We start from the raw sequence: 23,327 nt of genomic DNA, 5'->3' as shown, positions 1-23,327 counted from the left end.
CTCTTCGTAGCGGTGCAAGGGCTTCTCATTGCGGTGGCTTCTCTTGTTGAGCACAGGCTCTAGGCGCACAGACTTCAGAAGTTGTGGCACCCAGCCTTCAGTAGCTGCAGCACGTGGGCTCAGTAGCTGTGGCTCATGGGCTCTAGAGCGCAGGCTCAGTGGTTGTGGTGCACAGGCCCAGCCGCTCCGCGGCAAGTGGGATCCTCCCGGACCAGGGCCTGAACCTGTGTCCCCTGCATTGCCAGGTGATTCCCAACCACTGCGCCACTAGGGAAGCCCCCCATTTATAGTTTTAAATCCTGACATAATGTCACCACTTTGGGTAGTTTGAGTTTCAGTGAACCTGGAGCCACCCTTCAGGGCAAGGCCAGATAACCCCTAGGCACTGCTGACTCATGGAAGCCTCTCCCAGTAGTTTGCTTCTGGTAAAATGGCCCTTGTGTTCCACCCATCCAGGCTGGCCTGAGCCAGGGCACATGACTTGCGCAAGACCTCTTCTGAGCTTCCAAAATTAAAGAGAATGAAGTTTGAATCAGAGGTTGTTAACTTCCCAGATTCTTGAGAGTTGTTTTCATGCTCTAGAAGGTTTTGCAAGTTCTCTCCCCTTCATTCCCAACTCTCCCCATTTTTTCTGTAACCAGTATGAACTGTTCCCTACTATAAGTACAGTCAGTTCTATTAGTCACATTTTTTAAATTATGGCTAAGAATTTTATTATCAAAATTACATCTCTTGTGGAAGTTCAAGTGTTACAGCAAGGTATAAGTCAAGCTTCCATTCGGCTTTTTAGCAAAATGCTCAGTATCTCCTTCTTGAAGCCTTGGGCTCCAGTTAAAAGGCCCAGGAACACAGTTCCTGAATCTGACTTGGGATGAGAGTGGGCAGTAGGATGCATATTCACCTGATTAGCTCACTGCCACTGAGCTGTCCTATACTGTCCAAGAGACTAGCTCTGCCTACTGCTATGAGGCATATCCTCACACAATCCTGTCATTCTTTGGGGAAGAAATTCCAAATGGTCTTTTCAATTCTTGTAAAGCCACAGACTACCTAGGCGATATCCCCTGAGACTTGGGGGATAAGACATATATATATATACATGTATACACACACACACATATAGATAGATGGATAGATAGATAGATGGATGGATAGATGGATGGATGCATGGATAGATAGATAGACAGATAAATAGATAGATCAGAATTTTGTGTGTTAGGTCTCAAATTTTACATTTCTAATTCTTGATGCCAGCCAAACTCTAAACTTGTTGTTCTTTCCCTTTATTTTATTTATTTCATATCTTTTAAATCCTTTCATGATTTTATTTCAAACTCCTCAGTTCCAATTCATGAGACTTTTTTTTTCCTGTCAGCCCACATCAGTCATCCATCTTTGGGTGCCCCTTTTCCACTAACTCCTGAATATCTACTTTCCTGCTCTCTGGTTTCCAAGATCAAATTCTGAAACATATATCCAAAACACCAATATATTTGAATTCCTTTACAGATTACTTTATAGTCTCCAGAGCTAGTACTGCCCTAATGAAACTGAAAACAGTTGTCAAAACTGCACTAAGAGGAAAAGTACCAATTAGAAAAGCCGGACTTACAAAAATGTGTTAATATGTCCATTTGAACTTATCACTAATTTCCATTTCATCACTTTGAGGGCATGAGCAGAACATAGCAGAAAGGGCACAGACATCATAAGAAATCAACTAAGGTTCAAATTCTGGCTGAGTTTGAATTCCACCTCTATTGCTTACTCTCTGAACTTGGGTAGTTTTCTTAATTATCAAATGGAAACTAGATAATAATATATACCCAAAGGAATGTTATGAAAGTTAAATAAAATTCCATATGCAAAATGCCTAAAATGGTTCCTAGCAAAAAAGTGATTTATTAATGTTATCATTAATCTCAGAAATTTCCTATAGATTTATTGTTTTTGTTTCTTCTTTACTTGCTTTATTATAATTCAATATCCACCCTTTTCTTTCCATCACATGAGACTAGATTTTTGCTTTTGAGAATTCCAATATTACTAATTATATTTTGGTATATTTTATAAAGTCCACATTAAGATTTTAGAGCCATATTATAGTAAGGTAAGTCTACCTGTTTTTTTCCCCCTGAAATACTAAGATGCTTTTCCTTAGAATTATTTTGTATACATGCAAATATATTCTCTGTAGTATTTGAAAGTGACCATAAATTTTGCAAAGCAAAACATTCCACTGCTAAATACTAGTGTAACATAGGAAGACTTTAACATGTGTTCTCCCAAGCTTAATGAGGAATAAGACACTTACACAGTTTAGTGTCTCAATAAGCCTGTCAAATTATCTCTAACAATTTTCCAAAAGTAAAAAAAAAATCCAAGCAATCCCTCTCCATCTCCCAGCCTTGCTTTCCTCTGGTTTTGCTGTACCCTCAGGCAAACCCCCTGGTGGTGGTGGTGAGATGGCTGCAGAATTCCCAGAGGACCCCCTTGGAGTTCCAAGTCCAGTGGAAAAACAGTGACACCCCTTTCTGGGCATTTCAAACTATTCTAACCAGGGGAGGGAGAGTAGATGCTGGGCAGGCAGAAGAGCAGGGGCGCATCCCAGCTGCCCATCAGAAAGCCACACCATAAGGCTTGTGGGGCTTTTGGGATCTTAGTTGCCCCACCAGGGATCAAACCTGGGCCCCTGGCAATGAGAGCACCAAGTCCTAACCACTGGACCGCCAGGGAATTCCCAAGAATTTACTAATTGAACTAGAGAAAAAGTAGTAAGTCCTATATATCAAAAAAAAAAAAATTAACTTTAAAACAAAAATGAACTAGACAAAATATTTTTAACATAAATGTAATCAGTTAGAAATTTGTATTTATCAGATTTATAAGGGAACTAATTCTCCCTACCTCAACCCAAAAAAATAGGTGCCAAAAGAGAAAATGAGCTATTCCTGTGAGATTTGTGCCTTGCAAGAAGTGTCGCAAGTCAGGGGTGCAGGGACTGAGCGATTTTTAAAACTCCAAGAGGACTGTGAGAGAAAGGAAAGAGGGTAGTATTTTTAATAATCACCATAAGTGAAAAATTTTGGAGAGAGGCAGAAATATCTAAAAGGAAATCGGAAGCTTTTTGTACAATCTATAAATAGTAGAAAAGTGGTTGCCAGGGGCTGGGATGGGGAAAAAAAGGAAGAAGTGGTTGGTCAAAGGGTAGAAACTTTCAGTTATAAGATGTGTAAAGTCTGAGGATCTAAAATAAAACATGGTGACTACAGTTGATAATACTGTATTGCATAACTGAAATTTGTTAAAATAATAGAACTTAAATGTTCTCAACACCACCCCCAAAAAAGATCAATATGTGAGGTGATGGATGTTAATTAACTGGATGGGGGGAAACCTTTCACAATATATATGTATATCAAATCATCACATACACACTTTAAATATCTTACAATTTTATTTGTCAATTATACGTACAAACTGGGGGTGGGGGGAGGTAGGGAAAGGAATGGAATATTTAAAAAACCATGTCGAGTATATGAGGGGAGGAACCAAGATGGCAAGGTAGAAGAACGTGCTCTCACTCCCTCTTGCAAGAACACCAGAATCACAACTAGCTGCTGGACAATCATTGACAGGAAGACACTGGAACTCACCAAAAAAGACACTCCACATCCAAAGACAAAGGAGAAGCCACAATGAGACGGGAGGAGGGGCGCAATCACAGTCAAATCAAATCCCATAACTGCTGGTGGGTGACTCACAGACTGGAGAACACTTATACCACAGAAGCCCACCCACTGGAGTGAAGGTTCTGAGCCCCTCGTCAGGCTTCCCAACCTGGGGTTCTGGCAATGGGAGGAGGAATTCCTAGAGAATCACACTTTGAAGCCTAGTGGGAACTGATCGCAGAACTTTGACAGGATTGGGGAAACAGACACTCCACTCTTGGAGGGCACACACAAAGTAGTGTGCACATCAGGACCCAGGGGAAGGAGCAGTGACCTCAGGGGAGACTGAACCAGACCTACCTGCTAGTGTTGGACGGTCTCCTGCAGAGGTGCGGGGTGGCTGTGGCTCACCGTGGGGACAAGGACACTGGCAGCAGAAGTTCTGGGAAGTACTCCTTGGCATGAGCCCTCCCAGAGTGTGTCATTAGCCCCACCAAAGAGCCCAGGTAGGCTCCAGTGTTGGGTTGCCTCAGGCAAAGCAACCAACAGGGAGGGAACCCAGCCCCACACATCAACAGTCAAGTGGATTAAAGTTTTACTGACCTCTGCCCACCAGAGCAACAGTCAGCTCTACCCACCACCAGTCCCTCCCATCAGGAAACTTACACAAGCCTCTTAGATAGCCTCATCCACCAGAGGGCAGACAGCAGAAGCAAGAAGTACTACAATCCTGCAGCCTGTGGAAGAAAAACCACATTCACAGAAAGATAGACAAGATGAAAAGGCAGAGGGCTATGTACCAGATGAAGGAACAATATAAAACCCCAGAAAAACAACTAAATGAAGTGGAGATAGGCAACCTTCCAGAAAAAAGAATTCAGAATAATGATAGTGAAGATGATCCAGGACCTCGGAAAAAGAATGGAGGCAAAGATCGAGAAGATACAAGAAATGTTTAACAAAGACCTAGAAGAATTAAAGAACAAACAAACAGAGATGAACAATACAATAACTGAAATTAAAACTGCACTAGAAGGAATCAGTAGCAGAATAACTGAGGCAGAAGAACAGGTAAGTGACCTGGAAGACAGAATGGTGGAATTCACTGCTGTGGAACAGAATAAAGAAAAAAGAATGAAAAGAAATGAAGACAGCCTAAGAGACCTCTGGGACAACATTAAATGCAACAACATTCGCATTATAGGGGTCCCAGAAAGAGAAGAGAGAGAGAAAGGACCAGAGAAAATATTTGAAGAGATTATAGTCGAAAACTTCCCTAAGATGGGAAAGGAAATAGCCACCCAAGTCCAGGAAGCTCAGTGAGTCCCATACAGAATGAACCCAAAGAGAAACACGCCAAGACACATAGTAATCAAATTGGCAAAAATTAAAGACAAAGAAAAATTATTGAAAGCAGCAAGGGAAAAACAACAAATAACATACAAGGGAACTCCCATAAGGTTAACAGCTGATTTCTCAGCAGAAACTCTACAAGCCAGAAGGGAGTGGCATGATATACTTAAAGTGATGAAAGGGAAGAACTTACAACCAAGATTATTCTACCCAGCAAGGACCTCATTCAGATTCGATGGAGAAATCAAAAGCTTTACAGACAAGCAAAAGCTAAGAGAATTTAGCACTGCCAAACCAGCTCTACAACAAATGCTAAAGGAACTTCTCTAAGTGGGAAACACAAGAGAAGGAAAGGATCTACAAAAACAAACCCAAAACAATTAAGAAAATGGTCATAGGAATATACATATTGATAATTACCTTAAACGTGAATGGATTAAATGCTCCAACCAAAAGACACAGGCTTGCTGAATGGATACAAAAACAAGACCCATATATATGCTGTCTACAAGAGACCCACTTCAGACCTAGGGACACATACAGACTGAAAGTGAGGGGATGGAAAAAGATATTCCATGCAAATGGAAATCAAAAGAAAACTGGAGTAGCAATATTCCTATCAGATAAAATAGACTTTAAAATAAAGAATGTTACAAGAGACAAGGAAGGACACTACATAATGATCAAGGGATCAATCCAAGAAGAAGATATAACAATTATAAATGTATATGCACCCAGCATAGGAGCACCTGAATATATAAGGCAACTGCTAACAGCTATAAAAGAGGAAATCAAGAGTAACACAATAATAGTGGGGGACTTCAACACCTCACTTACACCAATGGACAGATCATCCAAATGAAAATAAATAAGGAAACAGAAGCTTTAAATGACACAATAGACCAGATATATTTAATTGATATTTATAGGACATTCTATCCAAAAACAGCAGATTACACTTTGTTCTCAAGTGCGCACAGAACATTCTCCAGGATAGATCACATCTTGGGTCACAAATCAAACCTCAGTAAATTTAAGAAAATTGAAATCATATCAAGCATCTTTTCTGACCACAACATTATGAGATTAGAAATGAATTACAGGGGAAAGAAACGTAAAAAAACACAAACACATGGAGGCTAAACAATACTTTACTAAATAACCAAGAGATCACTGAAGAAATCAAAGAGGAAATCAAAAAATACATAGAGACAAATGACAATGAAAACACAACTATCCAAAACCTATGGGATGCAGCAAAAGCAGTTCTAAGAGGGAAGTTTATAGCTATATAAGCCTACCTCAAGAAACAAGAAAAATCTCAAGTAAAAAATCTAACCTTACACCTAAAGGAACTAGAGAAAGAACAAACAAAACCAAAAGTTAGCAGAAGGAAAGAAATCGTAAAGATCAGAGCAGAAATAAGTGAAATAGGAACAAAGCAAACAATAGCAAAGATCAAAAAAACTAAAAGCTGGTTCTTTTAGAAGATAAACAAAATTGATAAACCATTAGCCAGACTCATCAAGAAAAAGAGGGAGAGGACTCAGATCAATAAAATTAGAAATGATAACGGAGAAGTTACAACAGACACCACAGAAATACAAAGCATCGTAAGAGACTACTGCAAGCAACTCTATGCCAATAAAATGGACAACCTGGAAGAAACGGACAAATGCTTAGAAAGGTATAACCTTCCAAGACTGAACCAGGAAGAAACAGAAAATATGAACAGACCAATCACAAGTAATGAAATTGAAACTGTGATTAAAAATCTTCCAACAGGACAGAAGACCTAAATAGACATTTCTCCAAAGAAGACATACAGATGGCCAAGAAGCACATGAAAAGCTGCTCAACATCACTAATTATTAGAGAAATGCAAATCAAAACTACAGTGAGGTATCACCTCACACCAGTTAGAATGGGCATCATCAGAAAATCTACAAACAACAAATGCTGGAGAGGGTGTGGAGAAAAGGGAACCCTCTTGCACTGTTGGTGGGAACGTAAATTGATACAGCCACTATGGAGAACAGTATGGAGGTTCCTCAAAAAACTAAAAGTAGAGCTACCGTATGACCCAGCAATCCCACTCCTGGGCATATACCTGGAGAAAGCCATAATTCAAAAAGATACATGCACCCCAATGTTCATTGCGGCACTATTTACAATAGCCAGGACATGGAAGCAACCTAAATGTCCATCAACAGAGGAGTGAATAAAGAAGATGTGGTTCATATATATAATGGAATATTACTCAGCCATAAAAAGGAATGAAATAGTGCCATTTGCAGAGACGTGAATAGACCTAGAGACTGTCATACAGAGTGAAATAAGTCAGAAAGAGAAAAACAAGTATCGTATATTAATGCATGTATGTGGAACCTAGAAAAATGTTACAGATGAATGGGTTTGCAGGGCAGATTTGAGACACAGATGTAGAGAACAAACGTATGGACACCAAGGGTGGAAAACCGCAGTGGGGTTGGGATGGTGGTGTGCTGAATTGAGCGATTGGGATTGACATGTATACACTGATGTGTATAAAATTGATGACTAATAAGAACCTGCAGTATAAGAAAACAAACAAACAAACAAACAAAAAACAACTAATACTAAACTTTCTTTGGGTTATTTGTATGGAAATATGTTAATATAAATGTTTCAGACATTACATGAAATTTCTAAAAATCTTATATATTCTGGTATAATGTTATAAGTTATATTTCTAGTTATTACTTTAAAATGTATATCTCAGAAATAACTAAATTTCCTTGCCATTTGCATTATTATGAACTTTCATCAAATCTTTAACCGTGGTCATTTTTAAGTCTTTTGTCATTTACAGACAGTTCTGGGTGTACTCTGCTGGTTTTGCAAAAATGTTCCTATAAAAGGGTTTCATCTTCAAGGAATTCATGGAAAAGGCTCTGACAGGTACAGGTTTTTGGTAACTGACTATACTGCTGAACTGAATGAATAAGCATTTTCAGAACTCTAATGGAAAACTGATGAATTCATAAAAGTGCTAACAAAAGTTCAAGATGAAAAAAAAAATTAATTACATGGGACTGAGCGAACTGATGAGGATGATTATAATTTTTGTGACTTTCTGTTTGAATAAAAAAAAATCCCCCAAGTACTCAGAGGCAAAAAATATACAAATCAATTTTCACTGCAAAGTTAAAGAGCGGTTACAGTGGAGGATTACTGGACTGAATGTCAATACTATGACATAGTATGAGTGTGTTTCGTGTTTGGTAATTGCAATCATTGTTGCTTTTGTTGTGGTCCTCCATTTACAACGCTTGGTGTCAGTTTATTTATCCCTTGTAAAAATAAAATACAGTGTGTGTGTGTGAAAAAAAAAAGAACTTAAAAAGAAAAAAAAGAAAGAAAAGAAATTGACTTTATGAGGGCAAGAGGGTTGAGGAGGATTCAGAGGATCATGATCCTATAGAGATTTTGTAAGCATTTAAGAATAAAAATATGTAGATGTTTTAATTGTGTAAATATAAAAGCTGGTATGCAGGGGAAAAAAAGCCATGTCCCATGATACTGAGAGTATTAAACTCTTTAAAGCATTAATTAGAATAATGAGAATGCATTTCTTACATATTTATGTTTAAAAATCTCATTTCTACATACTTGGAATAGCCAGTTCTTTTAGTTTGAAGATTTGTCTTAATTCACAGTATTTTTTGCTTTGCTTCTTAGGTACCAGCAAAGTCCCAACGTCTTACTCAACAACTTCCCTACCACCACCTCCACCATCCCATCCGGCCAGCCAGCCACCATTGCCAGCATCTCACCCAACACAGTCGCCAGTCCCAAGTCTACCTCCCAGAAACATTAAATCTCCCTTAGATCTCAAGTAAGCAAAAGGTTATCTTGCCATTTCTTTGTCAATCTCTTGCCATGGATTTTCAAACTATGCTTGGCTGAATGCTGAGGGTCCCATGGTAAACTAGTGGAGCCACAAAGGTGAGCAGTTGGCAGGGGGAAGAGATGGCTGAGCAAGCTGCTCTCACGCCACCATACGCTTGAGCAACCCTTATTTCTCTGTTTTTTCAGTGGTTTTCCCCTTAAGAGTTCATTTGAAGAAATTTTCCTGTGCCTTTTTAGAAGTTCTGAAGCATTCTTCAGGTCAGCACCACCACCACCACCATTAGCATCACCACAACCACCATTAACATCATCACCACCATTATCATCACCAACACCATAGCCATCACTGTCACCATCACCACCATCACCATTATCATCATCACCACCACCATCATTATCACCACCACCAGCACCATCATTGCCATCATCACCACTATCACAACCACCATCACCACCATTATCATCACCACCACCACCACCACCATATTTTACTCACTGCCTATGATGTGCTAGCACGTTACATGTATAATCCTTATAACTTTATTGAGTGGATAGTGTTATCATCCTGTCACAGATGAGTAAATGGAACTTTACAGAGGCTAACTTCTCCAAATGTGAGTCAATGTCAGTCTGAGTCCAAAGAAAATGTGAGCTTTTAACCACTCTGCTAAATAATCTCCTTTAAGTAAAAAATGGAGGTTTTCTCTGAATATTCAGATTTTTGACTGTGTATTAAAAAACTAGGAAACTTATTCAAGCCCGCTCTCACTTTTCTTAGATGATAGTTTTAGAAATGTCAAAACTGTATGGGTTGTATGCACAGGCTCTTTATCCGTGATTTACCAGAATAGCTGGTTGAGGAAAAAGCAAGCAGAAGATTGGGATAGATGAAATGTTTTAAAAAGAAATAGCCAGACGATGGCAAGCATAGATTCCTTTGGCAAGTCAGAGTAGATCTTCCGTTTCCTCTTCTAGAAAATTGTTTTGCATGATTCTCCTTTACCACAAGTAAGTAATATGCCAAAATATTTAGCTACGTTTGTTTTTCCTTCACTTCAATCCCCTACCAGATTGATATTCATTACATTTAAAGTACTTAATATCCTTAATCCTTCTGATAGAATCTATTAATATCAAAATCCGATTGACAGCTTTCCTTTAATGCTGATGATTACAATTTAGAGCAGAGGTTGAAAACGTGTTTGCCATGGGTAGCCAGCACTACATTTCACTTTATTAGGCTTTGGGTGGGGGGGTGTGTGGTTAAAGGCATAACTGCAACTAACTAGAAGGTGTTAGAGCAGCTTAGTGGCTACAATCTTCTGTATAAGCTGCATTGTGCATTTATGTTAACTACATGCTCTTCCAGGCATTTGAGTTTATGAATCCTAATTTATGATAACCAGCTACCAAATAAGAGTGTAAGCCATCTGCCTACTAACATATGTGTCAAATAAATATGAGTTTAATTAAAATAACTCATATGTGTTCTTATATACACTTGATTTCTGTGTAAATTACTTTCCTTTCACATGTATTAAATCCTGTGTCTTTTTCGTAATTTTGTTCCTACTCTGATGAATTTAACCCATTAGATTTTGATCTTAGTACTTTTGAATTTCATTATATGACTCTATCCCAGCTCCTGGCTTCAATTAGGCTTCTGGATCCTGTTTAATTCTAGTGAGAAATTTCAGTAAATAGCTTGAGCATGAATTCCTGATAATTTCTAAGGCATAAAGACTGGTAACTCTTTGATTGAAGAAATCATGGAGAGGAGGAGGGTTTGGCATTTTTCCTGCTGTTTGGGAGTCCCCAAGACCACCCATACGTTTGATGATCCACTAAAAGGACACACGGGACTCAGCACATAGTAGTACTCGTGGCTAAGATTTATCCCAGTCACACTCTCCTTCTAAACCTGGCAGTGGACAGAGTAGGACTGCTCCTTTCTCCAGGTACAAAAATGCAATACAAGTGTAATGTTGCTTCCCAGGAAAGCCTTTTAGAGGCAGCTTTTACTGAAAGCTGGCACCTAGGCACCTTCTGCCTAGCAACTACCAAAATACCAGACTTCTAGAAGGAAAGCAGGTGTTCACCGTAAGTCATGTTGTTTATACAATCTAGGCACAGCAAAGCATTCTTATCATTAGGCAAGTTTTCCTATCAGTGCAGGAAATGCTTTCGGAGCTGAGTTCCCAGATACAAACCAACAGCCCATCTTGATAGAAGATTCTTTTAAAAACAGCAGCTTCAGGCCTGCTATGTCAACTCTTTTCTGTAAATCTACACCCTAGAATCCACTGTGATAAGGTGGAGAATAAAAAGTTATAAAAAGAAGAAAGGATTTCAAAAAGAGACCAGTAGCCTGGACTACACCATCATACCAATGCTGGTCAATTTCCCAACTTTGTAGGAAATTCGTGCAAAGTTGAAAAGAGCCCGCCAACCAGCCAGGTTCAAATTTTTACTTGTAATAGTGTTTTCATCAGAAATCAGCAAAATCCACCAACCGTAATAAACTTAACCTCATCCCTATTTCCATCTTATTAAGGACTCCTAATTAGAAAGTTTGATTCATCTAAGAGTTACTCTTACTCTCAGAAAAAAGATGGAGAGAAACAAGAATCTTAGATGTTACATTGCCTAGATAAGCTAGAACTGGCACATCTGAAAGTTAAATGTCAGGTGAAGAGAACAGAGAAAATGAAAGCCAAGGGACATCTGCAAGATGATTTTTTTTTTTAAGTAAAAATGTGGTGTATGGTGTAAGACTTTCAAGCTCCCATCAGAGAGCTCAAGTAAAATCCAAAATGAAGAAATATCTGGGTTGGAAACTTTCCCCCGAGTAGGGGAAGCTAGAAAAGACACAAAGAGGAAATGAAAGTAACATCGGTCTTGATATTCAATCTCACAAATTTATATTTCATGTGAGAGGGAAATTTATGGAATGATTTTTAAGTAAAATTGTGAGTGATGTGTGTTCTATGCTTTTTCTTCTCACCACCACCCTTCCAATAATAATTTTTTGAGCCACTACTTTGTGCCTTTGCAATAGAAATTCACAAAATATCAGTGAACAAAAAAGATTCCTGCCCACATAAAACAGGGGGCAAGAGACACAAGGGGAAAAAAAACAATAAACTAGTAAAGGATATAGCATGTTAGGAAATATCAAGTGCTATAGGAGAAAGTAGAGCAGATTAGGTGGTGTAGCGTGAGGGCTGGGGACAGTGTGTTGCAACTTTAAAGGGACAGGTGAGGGTCGCTCCCCTTATAGGAAGTTATACTGGAGTAAAGACTCAAGGAACTGAAGGAGTTAGTCACACAGATATCTGGAGGAAGACCATTCCAGGCAGAGAGGACAGACAGAACAGAGCCCTAGAATGTCCAGGGACTCAGAAGGAGGTAGCTGGGGCTGGAGTAAATGAACAAGGGAAGGAGTAGGAGAGAAAGACTCAGCTGATGCAGGGTCCTGCGGGTCATGACAGAGATTGCAGCTCTTATCATAAGTGAAATGGGAAACCCTGAAGAGCTAGAGCAGAGCAGTGACGTTCTCACACTTATGTTTTGTAAATATCACCTTAACAGCTGTCTGAAAAGGGACAGTTGGCAAAAATTGAAGAAGGGAAACCAGTTAGGCAGATAGTGCAGAAATGCAGGCAAGGTGCGGAGGTGGCTCTAACCAGGAGGGTACAGTGCAAGTGGTACGAGGTCCAGATTCTGGATATATTTTGAAGGTAGAGACTACAGGATTTGGGGTATGAAAGAAAAAGAGGATCCAATGTGCCTCCAAGGTTTGAGCCTGAGTAACTCCAAGGCTGATGTGTCCATCAACCGAAATGGGATTGGCTGAAGGTGAGCAAGTTTGGGCGTGGGGAAGATCAGGAGAGCCCAGCTATGTTAGGCTTGTGGCATCTCTTAAACATGCAAGCGCAGATGTTGAGGAGACAATTAGGTATAAGAAGTGAAGAGTTTGGGAGAGAGTTCTTGGTTAAAAATATTTATTTGAGAGTCATGGGTGTATATTCCACGCTTAAAGTCCTGACACTGTTAAGATCACTAAGGAAGTGAATTCCTAGAACCAAGGATTAGAACAATGAAGAACTAGTGCTCAGGTGAGGGACTGGCTTCCCAAAGGCATAAATGACTGATAAGGTTCACAGTTCTCCCCAGGGTATAGAGTCTGTATTGCTTAAGGCAAGAAAACGAATTGGGATCAAAGAAAGAATTTCAGGAGATCTCGAGGCCTTTATCACCTGCCTACTTCCCAGAAGTCACTTGTAATTATATCTTTCACGTCAGTATGCCTTAAGAATGTGAAGAATTGGAGGCAGGTGAGAATTACAAATAATAAACATCTTAAAAAGAAAGTAGTTGAGGCCAAAGTTATACTGTATTTTAAATTGTATTGTTTCCCCACCTAGTGGTCAGAAATCAGCTAGTTCCATTTTCTATTTTACTCAGACATCTGAAGAGGAACTGAAATGGGTCAAAGGAGCTCGTTGATCAGTTTTAGTGTTCAAATCAATATCTTTAGGGTAACGCATTTCTTGGTACCATTTTAAAAAATTAATTATAATTTTAACAGTATAACTCATTCATATCAACACAGAACCAATGGCTGAATATTGTGGTATACAAAGCAAATTACATGGTTACTAATAGTAATGAAACAGGAAAAGTGAAGTAATAAGAAATAATAAATAATGGAAATGACTAAGGTTGGAAAAGGAAAGGTCAAGCAGTTCTTACCCTGAGGTCATTCTTAGTCAGTGTAAGATTTTTCTTTTCCTGGCTCTAAAATTAGAGGAAAAGTAAGAATTTACCATTATAACCTTTTTGTTAGTTAGAAATGCTTAACACTTTTGACAAAATTCAAAACCCATTTATGATAAAAACCCTCCAGAAAGTAGGCATAGAGGGAACTTACCTCAACATAATAAAGGCCATATACGACAAAACCACAGCCAACATCATTCTCAATGGTGAAAAACTGAAACCATTTCCACTAAGATCAGGAACAAGACAAGGTTGCCCACTCTCACCACTATTATTCAACATAGTTTTGGAAGTTTTAGCCACAGCAATCAGAGAAGAAAAAGAAATAAAAGGAATCCAAATTGGAAAAGAAAAAGTAAAGCTGTCACTGTTTGCAGATGACATGATACTATACATAGAGAATCCTAAAGATGCTACCAGAAAACTCCTAGAGCTAATCAATGAATTTGGTAAAGTAGCAGGATACAAAATTAACGCACAGGAATCTCTTGCATTCCTATACACTAATGATGAAAAATCTGAAAGGGAAATTAAGGAAACACTCCCATTTACCATTGCAACAAAAAGAATAAAATACCTAGGAATAAACCTAGCTAAGGAGACAAAAGACCTGTATGCAGAAAATTATAAGACACTGATGAAAGAAATTAAAGATGATACAAATAGATGGAGAGATATACCACATTCTTGGATTGGAAGAATCAACATTGTGAAAATGACTCTACTACCCAAAGCAATCTACAGATTCAATGCAATCCCTATCAAACTACCACTGGCATTTTTCACAGAACTAGAACAAAAAAATCTCACGATTTGTATGGAAACACAAAAGACCCCGAATAGCCAAAGCAATCTTGAGAAAGGAAAATGGAGCTGGAGGAATCAGGCTCCCTGACTTCAGACTATACTACAAAGCTACAGTAATGAAGACAGTATGGTACTGGCACAAAAACAGAAATATAGATCAATGGAACAGGATAGAAAGCCCAGAGATAAACCCACGCACAATGGTCACCTTATCTTTGATAAAGGAGGCAAGATTATACAATGGACAAAAGAAAACCTCTGCAATAAGTGGTGCTGGGAAAACTGGACAGCTATATGTAAAAGAATGAAATTAGAACACCCCCTAACACCATACACAAAAATAAACTCAAAATGGATTAAAGACCTAAATGTAAGGCCAGACACTATAAAACTCTTAGAGGAAAACATAGGCAGAACACTTTATGACATTAATCACAGCAAGATCCTTTTTGACCCACCTCCTAGAGAAATGGAAATAAAAACAAAAATAAACAAATGGGAAGTAATGAAACTTCAAAGCTTTTGCACAGCAAAGGAAACCATAAACAAGATGAAAAGACAACCCTCAGAATGGAAGAAATTATTTGCAAATGAAGCAACTGACAAAGGATCAATCTCCAAAATATACACGCAGCTCCTGCAGCTCAATATCAAAAAAACAAACAACCCAATCCAAAAATGGGCAGAAGACCTAAACAGACATTTCTCAAAGAAGATATACAGATTGCCAACAAACGCATGAAAGAATGCTCAACATCATTAATCATTAGAGAAATGCAAATCAAAACTACAATGAGATATCATCTCACACCAGTCAGAATGGCCATCATCAAAAAATCTACAAGCAATAAATGCTGGCGAGGGTGTGGAGGAAAGGGAACCTCTTGCACTGTTGGTGGGAATGTAAATTGATACAGCCTCTATGGAGAACAGTATGGAGATTCTTTTAAAAACTAAAAATAGAACTACCATATGACCCAGCAATCCCACTACTGGCATGTACCCTGAGAAAACCCTAATTCAAAAAGAGTCATGTATCACAATGTTCCTTGCAGCTCTATGTACAATAGCCAGGACATGGAAGCAACCTAAATGTCCATCAACAGATGAATGGATAAAGAAGATGTGGCACATATATTCAATGGAATATTACTCAGCCATAAAAAGAAATGAAATTGAGTTATTTGTAGTGAGGTGGATGGACCTAGAGTCTGTCATACAGAGTGAAACAAGTCAGAAAGAGAAAAACAAATACCGTATGCTAACACATATATATGGAATCTAAAAAAAAAAAAAAAAGGTCATGAAGAACCTAAGGGCAAGACAGGAATAAAGACACAGACCTACTAGAGAATGGACTTGAGGACACAGGGAGGGGGAAGGGTAAGCTGGGACAAAATGAGAGAGTGGCATGGACATATATACACTACCAAACGTAAAATAGATTGCGAGTGGGAAGCAGCCGCATAGCACAGGGAGATCAGCTCGGTGCTTTGTGACCACGTAGAGGGGTGGGATAGGGAGGGAGACGCAAGAGGGAGGAGATATGGGGACATGTATATGTATAACTGATTCACTGTGTCATAATGCAGAAACTAACACACCATTGTAAAGCAATTATACTCCAATAAAGATGTTAAAAAAAAATAAAGTAACACTTTCTTCAACATTTTTTGAACATTAAAAAAGAAAAATAGAAATGCTTAACACTTTCTGGAATTTGAGACTTGCTATATCAGTCATGCACTCCCAGACAGTCTTACCTAAGTCCATTAGCTTAAAGAAGTCACAGTTTTATAATTTATCATGTGTTAAATACAGGAAATTGTGTTCAGAGAAAAATTCATGGGATTTCGTTTTCAGTGAGGTCAGGTATAGAACAAAGTTTTATATGTCACTTAGATTTCCTCCTTCTTCTTTAAAAAACAAACTGACAATTAAGAGCTAAAGTCACGGAATAAAGGTCATGAATAACGAATAAGGTATAAAGGTCAACAGTTCCCATCTTTAAAAGTCAGGAAATAGAGCTCTAATAGCTTTCTAAACATGACAGTCGTAACATTAAATTAATTTTGCTTTTCCTATTTAATTCTGTATGCTTTGTTTATACTAAAACAAAGAACTATGGTGAAAGGCCTTCTTGAATAGACGTCCTTATTGTAACAACTGATAAGCCTCCTTTTCTTCTTTACCTGCTCCCTCTGCTTACTTTTCTAGGACTTGGGTTGTGGCTAGTGTCGTTGTTTGTCTGTCTCTCTGTATGGCTTTTCTCAATGCCTGGAACACTTTTTTGAGCAGTTGGTGACAGTTTGATCTGGGTCTATCCTTGACACTCACCTATTTCTCCCCCTCATCTTTCTTCCTTTTATTCTTCACTGTTATTCCTATCCTTAACACTATTTCATATTTAGTGACTATATTAATGTTCTATATATGGTGAATTCAGACCTATATAAAACTAAAATTTATATGCTATAATGTTGGTTCCATTAATATATGTATGCATACAAACATTATCTACAAGTAATAAATGGTTTACATTAAAGTACAGGCGTATATGTATGAGTGTGCTATGCAGATCCCCTTCATTTTGCAAATATTTGTTATTCATACAAGTGTTTCAGGAAGTAAACTGCAAGTCCAGTAGTCTTTTTAACTTATATTCTTCTTCAAAAATGATAATAAACAATTCACCTTAGTAATAAATGTTTGTTTCTTAGTATTACTAAGACATCGTTAATTTGGCCAAAAAAATCAAAGTCCTATACATAACAGGAATTATTCTAATAGCTTCCTTAAAATGACAGTCATAATAATAAATTAACTAACAGAGTGATAATCTCTTTATTCCAAGGGCTTATGGTCTTGTAGTAGGAAGAGAGACCTGCAAGTAATTGCTCTATCATTATAGCAATCCAGAATAATCTCTGTAGTGAGCAATGTATGACATATGGAAGCAGCAACTGTGTGAGCTTGGGGGAGTTGGGATAACTTCACAGAGGAGGGACTGTTTAAGAAGAAGCTTAAAGATTTAAAGATTAAGGAGGGCCACAGCAGGGGATGATGAGAAGGGAGAATTATTCCAGAGAAGGCAAACAGCAGGGGCTAAGCATGGAGGAAAAAGAAACCAGTGTTCAGAGAATAAGTGAATTCAGTATTAACATGTGAGAAGAAGACAGTGTAAGAAGAGGAAATATGGAAATTAAAACTGTAAAAGAGGAGGACTGATCTTAAGAACTGTATACCGTGAAAAGAACTATAGATTTTATTCTGTAGAATGTCAGTGTATTTTGATGTCTAAGGTATTTATATCTTGTGCTTTTAATTAATATTAAATTCACTGAAGTTAATAATGCAAAGGCCTAAATTATTTTAAATACTTAAATTCACATAATATAACTTGCTATGCAATTTATACACTTAGCAATTTTTATTTGAATAAGAATAATTATTTTCAGGGGGATCTCTGATTAATGATTGGAAAACTCAGACTAAATTCTTTCAAATCAATAGTTATGTTTATAATAAATTTAAGTAATTAAACTCCCTTACATGTTTCACATTACGTGTATAAATTTACATATGGAATTTTGTTTTTAAGCATTTCCAATATGTGAATGAATAAATTTCATAACTCCACTCAGCAAAACCTCACAAGAACTTAAAAAACTCTTGTAAATCTATTACACCATATCCACTTCTCTTATATACTCCAACTGCAATTGCAATTGGATTTTTCTTATACTTTTTTTTTATTTTTGAATTTTATTTTATTTATTTTTTTATACAACAGGTTATTAGTCATCAATTTTATATGCATCAGTGTATACACGTCAATCCCAATCGCCCAATTCAGCACACCACCATCCCCACCCCCCCACAGCTTTCCCCCCTTGGTGTCCATACATTTGTTCTCTACATCTGTGTCTCAACTTCTGTCCTGCAAACCAGTTCATCTGTACCATTGTTCTAGGTTCCACATACATGCATTGATATACAATATTTGTTTTTCTCTTTCTGACTTACTTCACTCGGTATGACAGTCTCTAGATCCATCCACGTCTCAGCAAATGACCCAATTTCGTTCCTTTTTATGACTGAGTAATATTCCATTGTATATATGTACCACTTCTTCTTTATCCATTCGTCTGTCGATGGGCATTTAGGTTGCTTCCATGACCTGGCTATTGTAGATAATGCTGCAATGAACATTGGGGTGCATGTGTCTTTTTGAATTATGGTTTTCGCTGGGTATATGCCCAGTAGTGGGATTCCTGGATCATATGGTAGTTCTATTTTTAGTTTTTTAAGGAACCTCCATACTGTTCTCCATAGTGGCTGTATCCATTTACATTCCCACCAACAGTGCAAGAGGGTTCCCTTTTCTCCACACCCTCTCCAGCATTTGTTGTTTGTAGATTTTCTGATGATGCCCATTCTAACTGGGGTGAGGTGATACCTCATTGTAGTTTTGATTTGCATTTCTCTAATAATTAGTGATGTTGAGCAGTTTTTCATGTGCTTCTTGGCCATCTGTATGTCTTCTTTGGAGAAATGTCTATTTAGGTCTTCTGCCCATTTTTGGATTGGGTTGTTTGTTTCTTTAATATTGAGCTGCATGAGCTGTTTATATATTTTGGAGATTAATCCTTTATCCGTTGACTCATTTGCAAAAATTTTCTCCCATTCTGAGGGTTGTCTTTTTGTCTTGTTTATGGTTTCCTTTGCTGTGCAAAAGCTTTTAAGTTTCATTAGGTCCCATTTGTTTATTTTTGTTTTTATTTCCATTCCTCTAGGAAGTGGATCAAAAAAGATCTTGCTGTGATTTATGTCAAAGAGTATTCTTCCTATGTTTTCCTCTAAGAGTTTTATAGTGTCCAGTCTTACATTTAGGTCTCTAATCCATTTTGAGTTCATTTTTGTGTATGGTGTTAGGGAGTGTTCTAATTTCATTCTTTTACATGTAGCTGTCCAATTTTCCCAGCACCACTTATTGAAGAGACTGTCTTTTCTCCATTGTATATCCTTGCCTCCTTTGTCATAGATTAGTTGACCATAGGTGCGTGGGTTTACCTCTGGGCTTTCTATCTTGTTCCATTGATCTATGTTTCTGTTTTTGTGCCAGTACCATATTGTCTTGATTACTGTAGCTTTGTAGTAGAGCCTGAAGTCAGGGAGTCTGATTCTTCCAGCTCCGTTTTTTTCCCTCCAGACTGCTTTTGCTATTTGGTGTCTTTTGTGTCTCCATACAAATTTTAAGATTTTTTTGTTCTAGTTTCGTAAAAAATGCCATTGGTAATTCGATAGGGATTGAATTGAATCTGTAGATTGCTTTGGGTAGTATAGTCAATTTCACAATATTGATTCTTCCAATCTGAGAACATGGTATATCTCTCCATCTGTTGGTATCATCTTTAATTTCTTTCATCAGTGTCTTACAGTTTTCTGCATACAGGTCTTTTCTCTCCCTCAGTAGGTTTATTCCTAGGTATTTTATTCTTTTAGTTGCAATGGTAAATGGGAGTGTTTCCTTAATTTCTCTTTCAGATTTTTCATCATTAGTGTATAGGAATGCAAGAGATTTCTGTGCATTAATTTTGTTTCTTGCTACTTTACCAAATTCATTGATTAGCTCTAGTAGTTTTCTGGTGGCATTTTTAGCATTCTCTATGTATAGTATCATGTCATCTGCAAACAGTGACAGCTTTACTTTTTCTTTTCCAATTTGTATTCCTTTTATTTATTTTACTTCTCTGATTGCTGTGGCTAGGACTTCCAAAACTAGGTTGAATAATAGTGGTGAGAGTGGATATCTTTGTCTTGTTCCTGATCTTAGAGGAAATACTTTCAGTTTTTCACCATTGAGAATGATGTTTGCTGTGGGTTTGCCATATATGACCTTTATTATGTTGAGATAGGTTCCCTCTATGCCCACTTTCTGGAGAGTTTTTATCATAAATGGGTGTTGAATTTTGTCAAAAGCTTTTTCTGCATCTATTGAGATGATCATATGGTTTTTATTCTTCAATTTGCTAATATGGTGTATCACATTGATTGATTTGCGTATATTGAAGAATCCTTGCATCCCTGGGATAAATCCCACTTGATCATGGTGTATGATCCTTTTATGTGTTGTTAGATTCTGTTTGCTAGTATTTTGTTGAGGATTCTTGCATCTATATTCATCAGTGATATTGGTCTGTAATTTTCTTTTTTTTGTAGTATCTTTGTCTGATTTTGGTATCAGGATGATGGTGGCTTCATAGAATGAGTTTGGGAGTGTTCCTTCCTCTGCAGTTTTTTGGAAGAGTTTGAGAAGGATGGGTGTTAGCTCTTCTCTAAATGTTTGATAGAATTCACCTGTGAAGTCTTGTGGTCCTGGACTTTTGCTTGTTGGAAGATTTTTAATCACAATTTCAATTTCATTACTTGTGATTGGTCTGTTCATATTTTCCGTTTCTTCCTGGTTCAGTCTTGCAAGGTTATACCTTTCTAAGAATTTGTTCATTTCTTCCAGGTTGTCCATTTTATTGGCATAGAGTTGCTTGTAGTAGTCTCTTAGGATGCTTTGTATTATTGCGGTGTCTGTTGTAACTTCTCCTTTTTCATTTCTAATTTTATTGATCTGAGTCCTCTCCTTTTTCTTGATGAGTCTGGCTAATGGTTTATCAATTTTGTTTATCTTCTCAAAGAACCAGCTTTTAGTTTTTTTGATCTTTGCTATTGTTTGCTTTGTTTCTATTTCATTTATTTCTGCTCTGATCTTTATGATTTCTTTCCTTCTGCTAACTTTGTGGTTTGTTTGTTCCTCTTTCTCTAGTTCCTCTAGGTGTAAGTTTAGATTGTTTATTTGAGATTTTTCTTGTTTTTTGAGGTAGGCTTGTATAGCTATAAACTTCCCTCTTAGAACTGCTTTTGCTGCATCCCATAGGTTTTGGATAGTCGTGTTTTCATTGTCATTTGTCTCTAGGTTTTCTTTTGATTTCCTCTTTGATTTCTTCAGTGATCTCTTGGTTATTTAGTAACGTATTGTTTAGCCTCCATATGTTTATGTTTTTTACATTTTTTCCCCTGTAATTCATTTCTAATCTCATAGCATTGTGGTCAGAAAAGGTGCTTGATATGATTTCAATTTTCTTAAATTTACTGAGGCTTGATTTGTGACCCAAGATGTGATCTATCCTGGAGAATGTTCCATGCACACTTGAGAAGAAAGTGTAATCTGCTGTTTTTGGATGGAATATCCTATAAATATCAATTAAATCTATCTAGTCTATTGTGTCATTTAAAGCTTCTGTTTCCTTATTTATTTTCATTTTGGATGATCTGTCCATTGGTGTAAGTGAGGTGTTAAAGTCCCCCACTATTACTGTGTTACTCTAGATTTCCTCTTTTACAGCTGTTAGCAGTTCCTTATGTATTGAGGTGCTCCTATGTTAGGTGCATATATATTTATAATTGTTATATCTTCTTCTTGTGTTGATCCCTTGATCATTATGTAGTGTCCTTCCTTGTCTCTTGTAACATTTTTTTATTTTAAAGTCTATTGTATCTGATATGAGTATAGCTACTCCAGCTTTCTTTTGATTTCCATTTGCATGGAATATCTTTTTCCATCCCCTCACTTTCAGTCTGTATGTGTCCCTAGGTCTGAAGTGGGTCTCTTGTAGACAGCATATATATGGGTCTTGTTTTTGTATCCATTCAGCAAGCCTGTGTCTTTTGGTTTGAACATTTAATCCATTCACATTTAAGGTAATTATTGATATGTATGTTCCTATGACCATTTTCTTAATTGTTTTGTGTTTGTTTTTGTAAATCCTTTTCTTCTCTTGTGTTTCCCAGTTAGAGAAGTTCCTTTTGCATTTGTTGTAGAGCTAGTTTTGTGGTGCTGAATTCTCTTAGCTTTTGCTTGTCTGTAAAGCTTTTGATTTCTCCATCAAATCTGAATGAGATCCTTGCCAGGTAGAGTAATCTTGGTTGTTGGTTCTTCCCTTTCATCACTTTAAGTATATCATGCCACTCCCTTCTGGCTTGTAGAGTTTCTGCTGAGAAATCAGCTGTTAACCTTATGGGAGTTCCCTTGTATGTTATTTGTCGTTTTTCCCTTGCTGCTTTCAATAATTTTTCTTTGTCTTTAGTTTTTGCCAATTTGATTACTATGTGTCTCGGCGTGTTTCTCCTTGGGTTCATTCTGTATGGGACTCACTGCGCTTCCTGGACTTGGGTAGCTATTTCCTTTCCCATGTTAGGGAAGTTTTCAACTATAATCTCTTCAAATATTTTCCCTGGTCCTTTCTCTCTCTCTTCTCCTTCTGGGACCCCTATAATGCGAATGTTGTTGCATTGAATGTTGTCCCGGAGGTCTCTTAGGCTGTCTTCATTTCTTTTCATTCTTTTTTCTTTATTCTGTTCCACAGCAGTGAATTCCACCATTCTGTTTTCCAGGTCACTTATCCGTTCTTCTGCCTCAGTTATTCTGCTGTTGATTCCTTCTAGTGTAGTTTTCATTTCAGTTATTGTATTGTTCATCTGTGTTTGTTTGTTCTTTAATTCTTCTAGGTCTTTGTTAAACATTTCTTTCATCTTCTCGATCTTTGCCTCCATTCTTTTTCCGAGGTCCTGGATCATCTTCACTATCATTATTCTGAATTCTTTTTCTGGAAGGTTGCCTATCTCCACTTCATTTAGTTGTTTTTCTGGGGTTTTATATTGTTCCTTCATCTGGTACATAGCCCTCTGCCTTTTCATCTTGTCTATCTTTCTGTGAATGTGGTTTTTGTTCCACAGGCTACAGGATTGTAGTTCTTCTTGCTTCTGCTG

The 23,327-nt window shown here is 37.5% G+C and overlaps 1 protein-coding gene across 3 annotated transcripts in view; it reads left to right on the top strand.

The window, feature by feature from the left end:
* FYB1 (FYN binding protein 1) overlaps positions 1 to 23,327 on the top strand; it is a 170,837-nt gene that overhangs the window by 110,358 nt on the left and 37,152 nt on the right. For all 3 annotated transcript variants that reach the window (XM_057539905.1, XM_057539904.1, XM_057539903.1), the window contains one exon: positions 8,745 to 8,901. In XM_057539905.1, coding sequence (XP_057395888.1) covers positions 8,745 to 8,901 — 157 coding nt within the window. The remainder of the gene's footprint in view (positions 1 to 8,744; positions 8,902 to 23,327) is intronic.

The sequence above is a fragment of the Balaenoptera acutorostrata genome, chromosome 2 (genome assembly GCF_949987535.1).
Source record: "Balaenoptera acutorostrata chromosome 2, mBalAcu1.1, whole genome shotgun sequence".
In the NCBI taxonomy this organism is placed as follows: Eukaryota; Metazoa; Chordata; class Mammalia; order Artiodactyla; family Balaenopteridae; genus Balaenoptera; species Balaenoptera acutorostrata.
This window is presented reverse-complemented; position numbering and strand designations above follow the sequence as displayed.